The following is a 15,749-nucleotide window of genomic DNA, read 5'->3' on the forward strand; positions in this document are numbered from 1 at the left end:
TCATTAGAGTTCCATTTTTTTTTTGTTGGGGTACTTTGTTAACATTACCTCTGAAATCCAGATATGCGACTTGGATGCTATATTCAGACATGCTTTAATGATTTTCCAGTAGATGAATAAAACCAAATGGTCAAAGTAATAAGGTGGGAGCACATAGATTGCTCATACTTTAATTTTCTCTGTTAAAATTACAGTATGAGCAGTATGAGTGATAGCGACTCATACAGGGAAAAGTGCACCCCCCAGCGATAGCAACTCATACAGGGAGAAATACACTCCCCCAGTGATAGCGAGTCGACTCATATAGGGAGAAGTGCAATTCCCCAGTGATAGCGACTCATACAGGGAGAAGTACATCCCCCCAGTGATAGCGACTTATACAGGGAGAAGTACACTCTCCCAGTGATAGCAACTCACACAGGGAGAAGAAGTACATTCCCCGAGTGATAGCGACTCATACAGAGAGAAGTACACTCCCCCAGTGATAGCGATTCATACAGGGAGAAGAAGTACGCTCCACCAGTGACAGCAACTCATACAGGGAGAAGTACACTCCCCTAGTGATAGTGACTCATACAAGGAGAAGAAGTACACACCTCCAGTGATAGCAACTCATACAAGGTGAAGAAGTACACTCTCCTAATGAGAGTGACTCTTGCAGGGAGAATAAGTACACTAGCCCAGTGATAGTGATTCATACTTGGAGAAGAAGTACAGGGTGGGCAATTTATATGGATACACCTAAATAAAATGGGAATGGTTGGTGATATCAACTTCCCGTTTGTGGCACATTAGTATATGGGAGGGGAAAAACTTTTCAAGATGGGTGGTGACCATGGCGGCCATTTTGAAGTCAGCCATTTTGGATCCAACTTTATTTTTTCCAATGGGGAAGAGGGTCATGGGACACATCAAACTTATTGAGAATTTCACAAGAAAACAATGGTGTGCTTGATTTTAAAGGAACTTTATTCTTTCATGAGTTATTTACAAGTTTATGACCACTTATAAAATGTGTTCAAAGTGCTGCCCAATGAGTTGGATTGTCAATGCAACCCTCTTCTTCCACTCTGGACACACTGATAGCAACACTGCAGAAGAAATGCTTGCACAGACCAGAACTTATAGGGAAGCTACCCTGAAACAGGGTTTAGAGCTCCCCCTTCTGGTCTGGAGTCAGGAAAGGTGTTGCATGCCAGCGTACCTGCTAAGGGAATCCCTTCTTGCTTCCAGGTATGTCATCAACCCCTGTGAGGGAGGCAATGCCACTGTGGCAACCGGACTCCTGGGGTGCCACAAATACAGGGAGAAGAAGTACACTCCCCCAGCAATAGCGACTCATACAGGGAGAAAAAGTACACGCCCCTGATGATAACATCTCATACAAGGAGAAGTACCCGCCCCCATTGATAACAACTCAGACAGAAGTACATGTCCCCAGTGATAGCAAATCATACAGGATGAATAGGTACAGGCCGCAGTGATAGCAACTCATGTAGGGAGAAGAAAAACTCGCCCCCGTGATAACAACTAATACAAGGTGAAGAAGTACACTCCCCCAGTGATAGTGACTCATACAGGGAGAAGAAGTACACTCCCAGAGTAATAGCAACTCATACAGGAAGAAGAAGTATATGCCCATAGTGTAAATTATCTGATGGCATCCACTTGGACTTAACTAAAGTTTGCTCATTAGGTGCCAAATACTTTGATTGCTAGTATCTCTGAAACACAGAGGCAAAATAAAAGAAACAAAAAAAAAATGTTTTATTCCGCTTTGTAGCCATTACAATGTGTGTCCAGTTTAACATGTAAATTTTGGTGAAAGGTCCTCTTTCAACATTGAAACTTTACTTAGTATATTAAGCAAAACCACTTTTATACAATAGCAAAAGACACCCATCCACACACTTCTGTTTCGGGCTTTTTGCCACTTTTTAAGCACAGTGCAGGGTGCTGAATGGCTAGGTGAAATCCCTTTGAAAGAGGTCTGGTGGAAAACTTCTTTCTGAGGCATCCAGTATCTTTTCCTTTTGAATAAATATCTGGTTCTGTTAATTATCCCTAGTCACGTTCCAAGGCTCACCAAAGGGTCAAACATTGATTTACAGAGTAGCTACCTGCAATAGGCGGCAGCAGGTATTCAGCCCTCTTCCTTCTGGAGGGGAGCTAACTTTACACCCTTTTCCTAGAGAGCATTGCTTGACCTATGAGTCTCTTGGTGCTAGCTGATGGTCTCCACAAGCAGAAACAGTATCTACCCATCCAACGTAAAGTGCTTAAATGATGTAATGTATTCACTAATTGTGAGATGTAGTTAAAGGCGGTTATTAATTTTCCACAAATAAATGACCTTGGCTGCAGGTTATTATAAAGAAATAAATCACTCTGAACTAACCTTCCCCGATCCACTGGTGACAGCTTCAGAGCCAATGCCAAACACCGGGAGCATTGGAGGAGACTCACCGGTTGATCCAAGGATTTCTTTATAATAACCTGGAGCCGGGGACATGAATTTACTGAACGGGAAATATTCTTTTAAAAATGACTTTAGGGAAAATAAACATAGTCGACTAGAGGAATGTCGGCACATATGTAGCTACTGTTATGTTTATTATCGCTGGTCATATTTTAGGCATGAACAGCAGATATGAGACCCAGAGTTTACTGTATGAAGATGTGCACTGTGGTTATTGATATGTAAGCGGTTGCTTTAAACAAATCTGCTTTTAACAGTTTACCGAGGCAATAGAATAGCTGTAAGATTAGGCAGCTCCATCCAGATATTCTTTCCTTTACACCTCTTTATAGATGCAAATTGATGATCACACATCAGTACAATGCAGTCTTGTCTCCGTAATCCTTCTTAAAAGGGTTTCCCCAAAAGGATGGAGGATTTATACCTTCATCCTATTTAACATTCTGTGTTGTGCCAAAGACTTATTTGCTGCTCCCTTTGGAGACGTACCAGGGTCAGCAATGAGGAGTTTTATACAAAAGGTTCACTGAAGCAATACTTTAGTTAGTTATCCCTCCAACTCAAAAGATCTGCACACAAGAAGAAAATAGCATTTGTTGCTACTTTCTAAATTCCACCTGCTAGCTTTCCATATAGTGTATACTGATTGAAGATCTCTGCCATTCCAGACACCAACCTGTAATATATCCATTTGTGGAGCCTTTCAGGCAGAGGCTGATTATGGCATACTGAACTTTCTAGGTGAATGTTGTAAAATGATTTATTTACAGAATATATATCTTCTAATCTTGTATACCAGTCTCTAAAATAATGTGATAACAAACTGAATAATTTATGGTATAGTGATCCTCACTTATCAGAAAATGGTTGGCATATAGAAAGGAAATACTCTGAAGCTAGGCCTGAGGACCTCTGTCTGTTCTTCTGCTGCTCCCAGCATCTCCATATAAAAAATGGCAGCGGTGGTTGCAACATATGACTGGTAAACTGAGATTTCTATGAATATCAATGTTAAAGGGAAATCCTGCCAGTTGTTAACTTTATCTGTATTTGGGGCCAAAAAAAATAATAATAGTTTCATCCAGAAGACCATTTACAGTTTCCCATGTTACAAAATTGCAATGTATCCGTAAGAATCGGATGCTATACTGATGGTCCATTTTGCATCTGATATGTTTTGTGCACCCATAAACATGAATGGGTGAGTCTCATCCAATTTTTAGAACAAACTACCATCATGTTTTTTTTTTCACACGCTGAGTTGGTCGCTTTAAAAAAAAATCACTCACCTGCATTGTCCCATTGAATATCATTGGTGCTGTCCATTTTTTTTTTACCGTCAGAACTTGGACCGAACATACGGTTGTGTAAATGAGCCCTAAGAGACATATGGAGCCTGTATTAGGTGTACGGTATTTTAAAAGGTACATGTCTCTTTGGTAGACATTTGACCATTTGAAGAGAACCTGTCTGGTTGGAGCTGGGCAATCTCTTCATATGATGTTATAGTGCAGGAGAATCTCAACCCAGATATATAGTTTTGTGATGGGGGATTCAGTAAAACTCATTTTCTTTATTGGCATCCCTGCCCATTCATGGTTTAGCATGCCAGTGGGCAGTCTTATTCAGTGATCGACTATATTCCCTGTAGAAGTGTACAGAGATAACTGTCAATCACTGATTTGGACCACCTTCCTGACAGCAAAACCCCAAATAAGTAGGGAATACAATAAATAAAATGCAGATTATACTGAACTTTTCCCTCCCTAAAGCTAGATATGAATCTGTTCACCTTCTGCTTTATAAGGCCAATCAGACTGCATGGTCAACTATAACACACGCACCCTGCGAGGTGGTTAATTTTCCTTAAACTTATATATTTGGTGTTTCTTTCAGCTTCAACTGGTTCAGTGACTCAGGTCTCCTCTGTAAGCACAGACTCAGCAGGTTCTTCTTATTCGATCAGTGGAATTCTGGGAATTACATCATCCAGTGCAGAAAGCAACAAACGCAAGAGAGATGAAGGTAATGACTACTATCTTTCTTTCTGCAGTTACTGAAAACTAATAATTCCTATGATATAAGCAGTAATCACCGTCATAGACATAACATAGTACACATTTATGGACTTCTTGTCCATAATCCCTCTGAAGACCAGCATTCTTCCTTCCTGAAATGGCTGATAACAGGAAACAATAAACTTCCCAAACTGTGCAGCCAAAGTATTTTAGTTTGTTTCTATTTCAGAACATTTTGGATGTCATACTTCTTTTCATTAAAGATTATAATCCCTTTAATTTTTGCTGGTTCCCTTCAAGATTTAGGCCATGTGCACACGTTCAGGATTTTTCGCGTTTTTTTTGCATTTTTTCGCTATAAAAACGTGATAAAAACGCGAAAAAAATGCTTACATATGCCTCCTATTATTTACAGGGTATGCCACATTTTTTGTGCAAATGTTGCATTTTTTTCTGCGAAAAAATCGCATCGTGGAAAAAAAGCAACATGTTCATTAAAAATGCGGAATTGCGGGGATTCCGCACACCTAGGAGTGCATTGATCTGCTTACTTCCCGCACGGGGCTGTGCCCACCATGCGGGAAATAAGCAGATTATGTGCGGTTGGTACCCAGGGTGGAGGAGAGGAGACTCTCCTCCACGGACTGGGCACCATATAATTGGTAAAAAAAAAAGAATTAAAATAAAAAATAGTGATATACTCACCCTCTGACGGCCCCTGAAGTGTTCCTGCCTCTCCGGTGCATGCTCTCTCTTCCGTTCCTATAGATGGTGTGGTTCAGGACCTGTGATGACGTCGCTGTCTTGTGATTGGTCGCGTGACCGCTCATGTGACTCACGCGACCAATCACAAGCCGCGACGTCATCAAAGGTCCTGAACCACACCGGCATCTATAGGAACGGACGCCGCTGAGGAGATTGGCTGTCTGCAGAGGGTGAGTATAACCATTTTTTTTATTTTTTTTTATTATTTTTAAACATTCTATCTTTTACTATAGATGCTGCATAAGCAGTAAAAAGTTGGTCACACTTGTCAAACAGTATGTTTGACAAGTGTGACCAACTTGTCAGTCAGTTTTCCAAGCGATGCTACAGATCGCTTGGAAAACTTTTGCATTCTGCAAGCTAATTACGCTTGCAGAATGCTAAAAAAAGCGAAAAAAACGGAAAAAAAGCGCAAAAAAAATGCAGATTTCTTGCAGAAAATTTCCAGTTTTCTTCAGGAAATTTCTGCAAGAAATCCGGACATGTGCACATACCCTTACCTTCTGGAGACTTATCTTACTTGTGAACTCTTATAAGTAATGCATCCTGGGAAAAGTATGCAAATTATCTCTCCACCAAAATGAATAAATAATTCTAGTGCCACCTGTAGGTGCCTATTTGTAGGTTGTCTTTGAGGGGCAATAAAGAGACAGTTTTCCTCCTAGAGAATAGTTTACTTGACCTATTTGCTCTCATTTATTTTAGTTTTGTAAAGAGTTGATTGTGTAGTCAACTTCAATATCTATGTATGTTGGAGATTACATCACGTACAGTGCATCAATGGCCTTCATTAATCACAAATTTGTGAATGGTGCCTAAAGGGGATTTTCAAATTAGTCAACAGTATGAGCTGGTGGGTAGGGTTGAGCGACTTTCATTTTTTTAAGATTGAGTCGGGTTTTGTGAAACCCGACTTTGTCCAGAGTCGAGTCGAGTGCATTCGGCCGATTATCGCTAAAAGTCGGGGATCGACTGAAACACGAAACCCAATGCAAGTCAATGGGGAAGCATAGTCGGCAGTGAGTGGAGGCCAGGAAAACACCTACAGTGCCCATTTTAATGCCAAAAACATCCATTCTTGTTTCTGAAGCTTGTCAATCTTAATTAACTTTATAATAATAGTTGTTCAATGGAACTTGGGGGTGATTTGGCAAAAGTTGTGGGGGGTAGGGCTGGTTCAAGGTTTTAGTGGGCCCAGGAATCGTGGACTATGTCACGGCGGTGGAGCAGGGAGAGGTAAGTATTTCAACGTTGCAAGTGCTGTGATCCTGAGCAAGCAGGGGGGCACACTTGTTCGCATTGGCACTGGCACAGGGCCCCTCAAAGTACAGCGGTGTGTTTGCACGGCGGGGGCGCCTCCCACCAGCAGCGACACTTTTGCGTACTCTGAGGGGCCCTATGCCAGTGACGTCGCCAACGAGTATGCCCCCCCCACCTGATGAAGGAACCTGCACTTTCATCTGCACCTTCCTCTTTGTCCCTGTGTAAGGTGGTATAACATGCGGGAAGGGGAACCTTACTTTCAGCAGGGTCAGATTCTGGCTGTGTAGAGTGCAAGGGGAATGTAGTGGTCTAGGTCAATGTACCAGCAGACTCATCTAGCAGTGGCTGGGCAATGGGCAGGATGAGGAAGAAACAGATATAGGGCCAAAGAATAAAGTAGGCTAAATGCAGTTCAAAATTGGTAACAGGACAGGACTAAACAGGCGGCATTGCTTTGTTCAGTGGAGTAGCAAACCCAGGAGCAGCAGACACTGTTTTAAGGGCCCAACCACACTAGTAGGCCAAATGCAGTTTAATATCTGATACTATAGGCCCAAAGCCAGAAGGTTGAAGCTCAGCTTTATTCAGTTGAGGGCAAACACCAGGGAGGGGCAGACACCGTTAGTAGGCCGTAACCAAAGTTGAAGGCCAAATGCAGTTTAATATCTGATACTATAGGCCGAAAGCCAGAAGGTTGAAGCTCAGCTTTATTCAGTTGAGGAAAAACACCAGGGAGGGGCAGACACCGTTAGTAGGCCCTAACCACCAATTTTTAAAAACACAGCACTTAATGAGAGCCAGAAGGTTGAAGCTCAGCTTTATTCAGTTGAGGAAAAACACCAGGGAGGGGCAGACACCGTTAGTAGGCCCTAACCACCAATTTTTAAAATAACAGCACTTAATGAGAGCCAGAAGGTTGAAGCTCAGCTTTATTCAGTTGAGGGCAAACACCAGGCAGGGGCAGACACCGTTAGTAGGCCGTAACCAAAGTTGAAGGCCAAATGCAGTTTAGTATCTGATACTATAGGCCGAAAGCCAGAAGGTTGAAGCTCAGCTTTATTCAGTTGAGGACAAACACCAGGCAGGGGCAGACACCGTTAGTAGGCCGTAACCAAAGTTGAAGGCCAAATGCAGTTTAATTTCTGATACTATAGGCCGAAAGCCAGAAGGTTGAAGCTCAGCTTTATTCAATTGAGGAAAAACACCAGGGAGGGGCAGACACCGTTAGTAGGCCCTAACCACCAATTTCTGAAAACATAGCACTTAATGAGAGCCAGAAGGTTGAAGCTCAGCTTTATTCAGTTGAGGAAAAACACCAGGGAGGGGCAGACACCGTTAGTAGGCCCTAACCACCAATTTTTAAAAACACAGCACTTAATGAGAGCCAGAAGGATGAAGCTCAGCTTTATTCAGTTGAGGACAAACACCAGGCAGGGGCAGACACCGTTAGTAGGCCGTAACCAAAGTTGAAGGCCAAATGCAGTTTAATTTCTGATACTATAGGCCGAAAGCCAGAAGGTGGAAGCTCCGATTTAGCCAGTGGAGGACAATTTGAATTAGGGACTGCAGACAGACTTAGTAGGCTGTCCCCTGTGGACCATGCATCCAACACATTAACCCATTGCGCCGTAATGGACACGTAATCTTCCGTGGCCATGCCTACAGGTCCATGCGTCTGTTGTCAGGTGCACCTTTGTACTCACAGATTGCCAGAGTGCATGGACAATGCGGTCTTCTACATGCTGGTGGAGGGTTGGGATGGCTTTTCTCGCAAAAGAAGTGTCGACTGGTTAGCTTGTAGCGTGGTACAGCGTAGTCCATCATGGCCTTATTAATAGTAAATAAAATATATAACTAGGCTCTATGAACTTTTAAATAGGTTCCAGGGGTACACGGGCAGCATTGGTGTGGTCAGTGGAGGAGTATTGCAAGTAGGGGCCGCAGACAGGCTCACAAAGGCCTAAAATAACAAACAGTAGGCAGTCATGGCAGTTTGAAATCGGTTACATGGATACACAGGCAGGCAGCATTGTGGTCAGTGGAGGAGTAATGCAAGTAGGGACGGCAGACAGGCTATCAAAGGCCTAAAATAACCAACAATAGGCTCATGGCAGTTTTATATCGGTTACATGGATACACAGGCAGGCAGCATTGTGGTCTGTGGAGGAGTATTGCAAGTAGGGGCCGCAGACAGGCTCACAAAGGCCTAACATAACAAACAGTAGGCAGTCATGGCAGTTTGAAATCGGTTACATGGATACACAGGCAGGCACTCCAGGCAGCATTGTGGTCAGTGGAGGAGTATTGCAAGTAGGGGCCGCAGACAGGCTCACAAAGGCCTAACATAACAAACAGTAGGCAGTCATGGCAGTTTGAAATCGGTTACATGGATACACAGGCAGGCAGCATTGTGGTCAGTGGAGGAGTAATGCAAGTAGGGACGGCAGACAGGCTATCAAAGGCCTAAAATAACCAACAATAGGCTCATGGCAGTTTTATATCGGTTACATGGATACACAGGCAGGCAGCATTGTGGTCTGTGGAGGAGTATTGCAAGTAGGGGCCGCAGACAGGCTCACAAAGGCCTAACATAACAAACAGTAGGCAGTCATGGCAGTTTGAAATCGGTTACATGGATACACAGGCAGGCACTCCAGGCAGCATTGTGGTCAGTGGAGGAGTATTGCAAGTAGGGGCCGCAGACAGGCTATCAAAGGCCTAAAATAACAAACAATAGGCTCATGGCAGTTTTACATCGGTTACATGGATACACAGGCAGGCCAGGCAGCATTGTGGTCAGTGGAGGAGTATTGCAAGGAGTGTCTGACCCAGTACTCCCAAAATATAAATAGATGTTAATGTCTCGCAAAACAAACAAACAAAAAATAGAAATAGTAATTTGGCAGTAAATATTTAATGGTGCCAATATAGGACACTGACCCAGACTACTTTAAGTAGCATCATAGATGTCTACAAATTGGTATTGTCAGTGCCAGACATTGAATGATGTCAGCGAATAGACTAAACATTGGTGGAGCTGTGCGAGATAATTTTGCACGTGGTACAGCACAGTTTGAGCTGGGGGGGAGGGGAACTCTCTTGTGGCCGGCGGTACTGCCCCAGGGCCCCTCATGTTACAACGGTGTGTCTGACGTTGGGTGCGCACCACCACCGCCAGAGACACTACATTGTACTATGAGGGACCCAGTGTCAATGCCGTCGACCAAAAGCGGGCACACTCGCCTCTTCAGACAATCAGCACTGTAACGGGTGCTTGCGCCAAGTGGCGAGACAACGGCCCCGTGGGGGGATTTTTCCCATTCGGGGAGGTGTAAACATGTCGTATGCTGGACAAACAGCTGCTGCAAATTAACAGATTGGAACACTCAGTAAGACCAGTCCACAAGCAAGACCTTTTTATAGGAAAGCTAGGTGTCAGCCGGGAAAGGTGGGGCAAAATAATTTGAAATCCAGGAGTGGTTCATTTTAATGAAGGTGAGATCATCCACATTTTGGGTAGCCAGACAAGTCCTTTTTTCGGTTAATATTGAACCAGCAGCACTGAATACTCTTTCTGATAGCACACTAGCTGCTGGGCAAGCAAGTTCCTGCAACGCATATTCTGCCAATTCAGGCCAGGTGTCTAATTTTGATGCCCAGTAATCAAATGGGAATGACGGTTGAGGGAGAACATCGATAAGGGAAGAAAAATAGTTAGTAACCATACTGGACAAATGTTGTCTCCTGTCACTTTGAATAGATGCTGCAGTACCTGTCCTGTCTGCGGTCATTGCGAAATCACTCCACAACCTGGTCAGAAAACCCCTCTGTCCAATGCCACTTCTGATCTGTGCACCCCTAACACCTCTGCCATGTAGCCCCCTGCAGCTTGTGTGAGAACCATCACCGGCGCTGTGTGCTGGGAATGCCTGAATCAAACGGTCTACAAGAGTAGCTTGTTTGGTTGCTAAGATTTGTTCGAGGTTCTCATGTGGCATAATATTTTGCAATTTGCCTTTATAGCGAGGGTCAAGGATGCAGGCCAACCAGTAATCGTCATCGCTCATCATTTTAGTAATGCGTGGGTCCTTTTTGAGGATACGTAAGGCATAATCCGCCATGTGGGCCAAAGTTCCTGTTGGCAAATCTGCGGTTGTGCTGGTTTGAGGGGCATTTACAGACAAATCTACGTCACTTGTCTCCCTTAAAAAACCAGAACCCGGCCTTGCAACGCCACTAATTTCTGTTGGCCCAGGAGAAGCTTCCTCATTAAAAAAGTACTCATCCCCATCATCCTCCTCGTCCTCCTCCTCCTCTTCGCCCGCTACCGCGTCCTCTACACGGCCCTGACCAGACAATGGCTGACTGTCATCAAGGCTTTCCTCTTCCTCGGCTGCAGACGCCTGCTCCTTTATGTGCGTCAAACTTTGCATTAGCAGACGCATTAGAGGGATGCTCATGCTTATTATGGCGTTGTCTGCACTAACCAGCCGTGTGCATTCCTCAAAACACTGAAGGACTTGACACAGGTCTTCGACCACTGCACACCTGACAACTCCATGTCTGCCATCCAACTGCCTGCCCGTGTATGTGTATCCTCCCACAAAAACATAACAGCACGCCTCTGTTCGCACAGTCTCTGAAGCATGTGCAGTGTGGAGTTCCACCTTGTTGAAATGTCGATGATTAGGCGATGCTGGGGAAGGTTCAAAGACCGCTGATAGTTCTGCATACGGCTGGAGTGTACGGGCGAACGGCGGATATGCGAGCAAAGTCTGCGCACTTTGAGGAGCAGGTCGGGTAACCCCGGATAACTTTTCAGGAAGCACTGCACCACCAGGTTTAAGGTGTGAGCCAGGCAAGGAATGTGTTTCAGTTGGGAAAGGGCTATGGCAGCCATGAAATTCCTTCCATTATCACTCACAACCTTGCCTGCCTCAAGATGTACAGTGCCCAGCCATGACTGAGTTTCATTCTGCAAGAACTCGGACAGAACTTGCGCGGTGTGTCTGTTGTCGCCCAAACACTTCATTGCCAATACAGCCTGCTGACGCTTGCCACTAGCTGTCCCATAATGGCACACCTGGTGTGCAACAGTGGCAGCTGCGGATGGAGTGGATGTGCAACTGGGGTGTGTGGACGAGCTCTCGCTTCTGCATGAGGAGGAGGAAGAGGAGAAGGGGGGGCGAACGCCTACAGCCAACTCTTTCCTTGACCGTGGACTAGGCAAAACTGTCCCAATATTGCTGTCCCCTGTGGACCCTGCATCCACCACATTCACCCAGTGTGCCGTGATGGAGACGTAACGTCCCTGGCCATGCCTACTGGTCCATGCATCTGTTGTCAGGTGCACCTTTGTAGTCACAGACTGCCTGAGTGCATGGACGATGCGGTCTTTAACATGCTGTTGGAGGGCTGGGATGGCTTTTCTAGAAAAGAAGTGCTGACTGGGTAGCTCGTAGCGTGGTACAGCGTAGTCCATCAGCGCTTTGAAAGCTTCACTTTCAACTAACCGGTAGGGCATTATCTCTAATGAGATTAGTCTAGCAATGTGGGCGTTCAAACCCTGTGTACGCGGATGCGAGGATGAGTACTTCCTTTTTCTAACAAGAGTCTCATGTAGGGTGAGCTGGACTGGAGAGCTGGAGATCGTGGAACTAGCGGTGGTGCCGGTGGACATGGGTGACTGAGAGAGGGTTGGAGATGGTATTCTTGCCGGTGCCCTACATGCAGTGTTTCCTACTACTAACCTGGTGATTCCCTGACTGCTTTGGCCTGGCGACGAAAGCTGCACAGATACTGCAGGTGGTGTGGGAAATGGTCGGCTTACAGGGAGGGAAGGGATGTAGCGTTGCTGACTAGCTTCATTGGCCGAGGTTGCTGCAACCTTTAGGGACGTTTGGTAGTTAGTCCAGGCTTGCAAATGCATGGTGGATAAATGTCTATGCATGCAACTTGTATTTAGACTTTTAAGATTCTGACCTCTGCTTAAGGTTGTTGAACATTTTTGACAGATGACTTTGCGCTGATCATTTGGATGTTGTTTAAAAAAATGCCAGACTGCACTCTTTCTACTATCGGATACCTTTTCAGGCATTGCAGACTGAGCTTCTTTAACCGGATGGCCACGCTGTCCTCCAACTGGTTTTGGTTTTGCCACGCGTTTTTGGCCAGATACGGGCCCGGTAGATGGAACCTGTTGTGATGTTGATGCCTGCTGCGGCTCCTCCTCCTCCGCTTCAGAACTACTGCCGCCTGCACCCTGTTCCCCCAATGGCTGCCAATCGGGGTCCACAACTGGGTCATCTATGACCTCCTCTTCTATGTCGTGTGCGATTTCGTCTGTGTCACCGTGTAAGCCGGTGGTATAGCGTCCCTGACGGGGCACCATAGTCTCCGCTGGGTTTGATTCTGCCTCAGTACACTGCGAGGGCAATGTTCTGGTCTGAGTCAAAGGAACAGCATAGTAATCTGGCTGTGGCTGTGCATCTGTGCACTCCATGTCCGATTCAACTTCTAATGGACATGGTCTGTTAACTGTTTCACTGTCTAACCCAGGAACAGTATGTGTAAAGAGCTCCATGGAGTAACCCGTTGTGTCTCCTGACGCATCCTTCTCTCTTGTTCTGGGTGAAGAAGACAAGGAAGCGACTTGTCCCTGACTGGGAGCATCCACTGATGATGCACTGCTCTGACATTTGGCACTTTCCGAGGAGGAGGCGAAAGAGCTAGAGGCAGAGTCAGCAATGAAAGCCAATACTTGTTCCTGCTGCTCCGGCTTCAAAAGTGGTTTTCCTACTCCCAGAAAAGAGAGCGTTCGAGGCCTTGTGTAGCCAGACAAGGAACCTGGCTCAACAACTCGAGACTTAGGTGCTGTACTGCTTTTACCACGACCACCTGATGCTCCACCACCACTACCATCACTACCAGCTGACAATGACCGCCCACGGCCACGGCCTCTTCCACCAGACTTCCTCATTGTTTGCAAAATGTAACCAAAGTAACGGTATTTGTTACTGTAAAACAACTTATAAGGTGAACTCAAACGTCTGTAGGATTTATATATACCTTTATAGGTGCCTGACACTGAAAGGAAAATCAGGCCCAATGTTACACACTAGGTTTTCTGTGGCCCAATAATTTGAGACAGATGGCACACACAGGCCCAGCACTCAAGCAGAAATGCCAATCTTAATCCCCCACTATTTTTTTTTTTTTTCTGGGAGAATTTACCCCCCCCCCCCAAAAAAAGGCCCAGTATTACACAGTGTTTTCGGTGCCACACAATGAGAGAGAGAGAGATGCCACACACAGCAATGGCACGGAGTCAGACTTGACAAATATTTATCTCCCACTAATTTTTTTTTTTGGAAAAGGGAGAATTTAGAAAAAAAAAAAAAAGGACAAGTATTACACAGTGTTTTCAGTGCCACACAATGAGAGAGAGATGCCACACACAGCAATGGCACGGAGTCAGACTTGACAATATTTATCTCCCACTAATTTTTTTTGGGGAAAAGGGAGAATTTAGAAAAAAAAAAAAGGACAAGTATTACACAGTGTTTTCAGTGGCACACAATGAGAGAGAGAGATGCCACACACAGCAATGGCACGGAGTGTTGTGAACTCTGTTTTCGGGCTCTCTCTTGTGGTCACTGGTGGTATGGTGTTACTTTTGCTTTGGGCTCCCCCTGGTGGCTTTGTTTGTTATCCTGCTGGTCTCTGGCTATCAGCTGGTTCGTTATCCTCTGGGAGGTTCCTATGTAGCTCTGTTTTGCTTCCACTTGTGGCCGGCTGTCGATGTAATCAGTGCTACTCTGATTCCTTCTGACTACCTTGCTCCCAGTCCATCCAGGATAAGCTAAGTTTTGTTTGCTCATTTTTTGATCAGCAGTGTTTATCATGTTTTCTTTTCCAGCTTGCTAAAATGTAATTCCCTCGCTTGCTGGTTGCTCTAGTGGGCTGAGTTTCTCCCCACACACCGTTAGTTGGTGTGTGGGTTCTTGAAATCTCAGGATGGATATTTTGTAAGGGTTTTTATTGATCGCATAGACCCCTGCTCTATTTTCTGCTTTCTAGTACTAGTGGGCCTCTTTTGCTGAATCTGATTTCATCCCTATGTATGTGCCTTCTTCTTACTTCACCGTTAATATTTGTTGGGGGCTTCTATATCTTTGGGGATTATTTCTCTGGAGGCAAGCGAGGTCTTTCTTTCTCTTTGGGGGTAGCTAGTTCCTCAGGCTGGCTCGAGACGTCTAAGAATTTTTTAGGCACGTTCACCGGCTACCTCTAGTTGTTTTGGATAGGTTCAGATTTGCGATCAGTCCAGTTACCATCTCCCTAGAGCTCGTCCTTAGTTTAATCACTTGCTGATCTATTTGTGATCCTCCGCCACTAGGGATCATAACAACGGAGGCAGACTTGCCAATATTTATCTTCCAATAATTTTTTTTTTGGAAAAGGGAGAATTAAAAAAAAAAAAAAAAAAAAAGGACAAGTATTACACAGTGTTTTCAGTGCCACACAATGAGAGAGAGATGCCACACACAGCAATGGCACGGAGTCAGACTTGACAATATTTATCTCCCACTAATTTTTTTTTGGGAAAAGGGAGAATTTAGAAAAAAAAAAAAAAAGGACAAGTATTACACAGTGTTTTCAGTGCCACACAATGAGAGAGAGATGCCACACACAGCAATGGCACGGAGTCAGACTTGACAATATTTATCTCCCACTAATTTTTTTTTTTGGAAAAGGGAGAATTTAGAAAAAAAAAAAAAAAAGGACAAGTATTACACAGTGTTTTCAGTGCCACACAATGAGAGAGAGATGCCACACACAGCAATGGCACGGAGGCAGACTTGACAATATTTATCTCCCACTAATTTTTTTTTTGGAAAAGGGAGAATTTAGAAAAAAAAAAAAGGACAAGTATTACACAGTGTTTTCAGTGGCACACAATGAGAGAGAGATGCCACACACAGCAATGGCACGGAGTCAGACTTGACAATATTTATCTCCCACTAATTTTTTTTTTTGGAAAAGGGAGAATTTAGAAAAAAAAAAAAAAAAGGACAAGTATTACACAGTGTTTTCAGTGCCACACAATGAGAGAGAGATGCCACACACAGCAATGGCACGGAGGCAGACTTGACAATATTTATCTCCCACTAATTTTTTTTTTGGAAAAGGGAGAATTTAGAAAAAAAAAAAAGGACAAGTAT

The 15,749-nt window shown here is 44.5% G+C and overlaps 1 protein-coding gene across 3 annotated transcripts in view; it reads left to right on the plus strand.

Moving 5' to 3' along the window:
* Nucleotides 1-15,749, plus strand: part of PAX5 (paired box 5) — a 534,721-nt gene that overhangs the window by 141,886 nt on the left and 377,086 nt on the right. For all 3 annotated transcript variants that reach the window (XM_077251644.1, XM_077251660.1, XM_077251651.1), the window contains exon 5: nucleotides 4,376-4,504. In XM_077251644.1, coding sequence (XP_077107759.1) covers nucleotides 4,376-4,504 — 129 coding nt within the window. The remainder of the gene's footprint in view (nucleotides 1-4,375; nucleotides 4,505-15,749) is intronic.

This window comes from Ranitomeya variabilis, chromosome 1 (assembly GCF_051348905.1).
Source record: "Ranitomeya variabilis isolate aRanVar5 chromosome 1, aRanVar5.hap1, whole genome shotgun sequence".
Lineage (NCBI taxonomy): Eukaryota > Metazoa > Chordata > Amphibia > Anura > Dendrobatidae > Ranitomeya > Ranitomeya variabilis.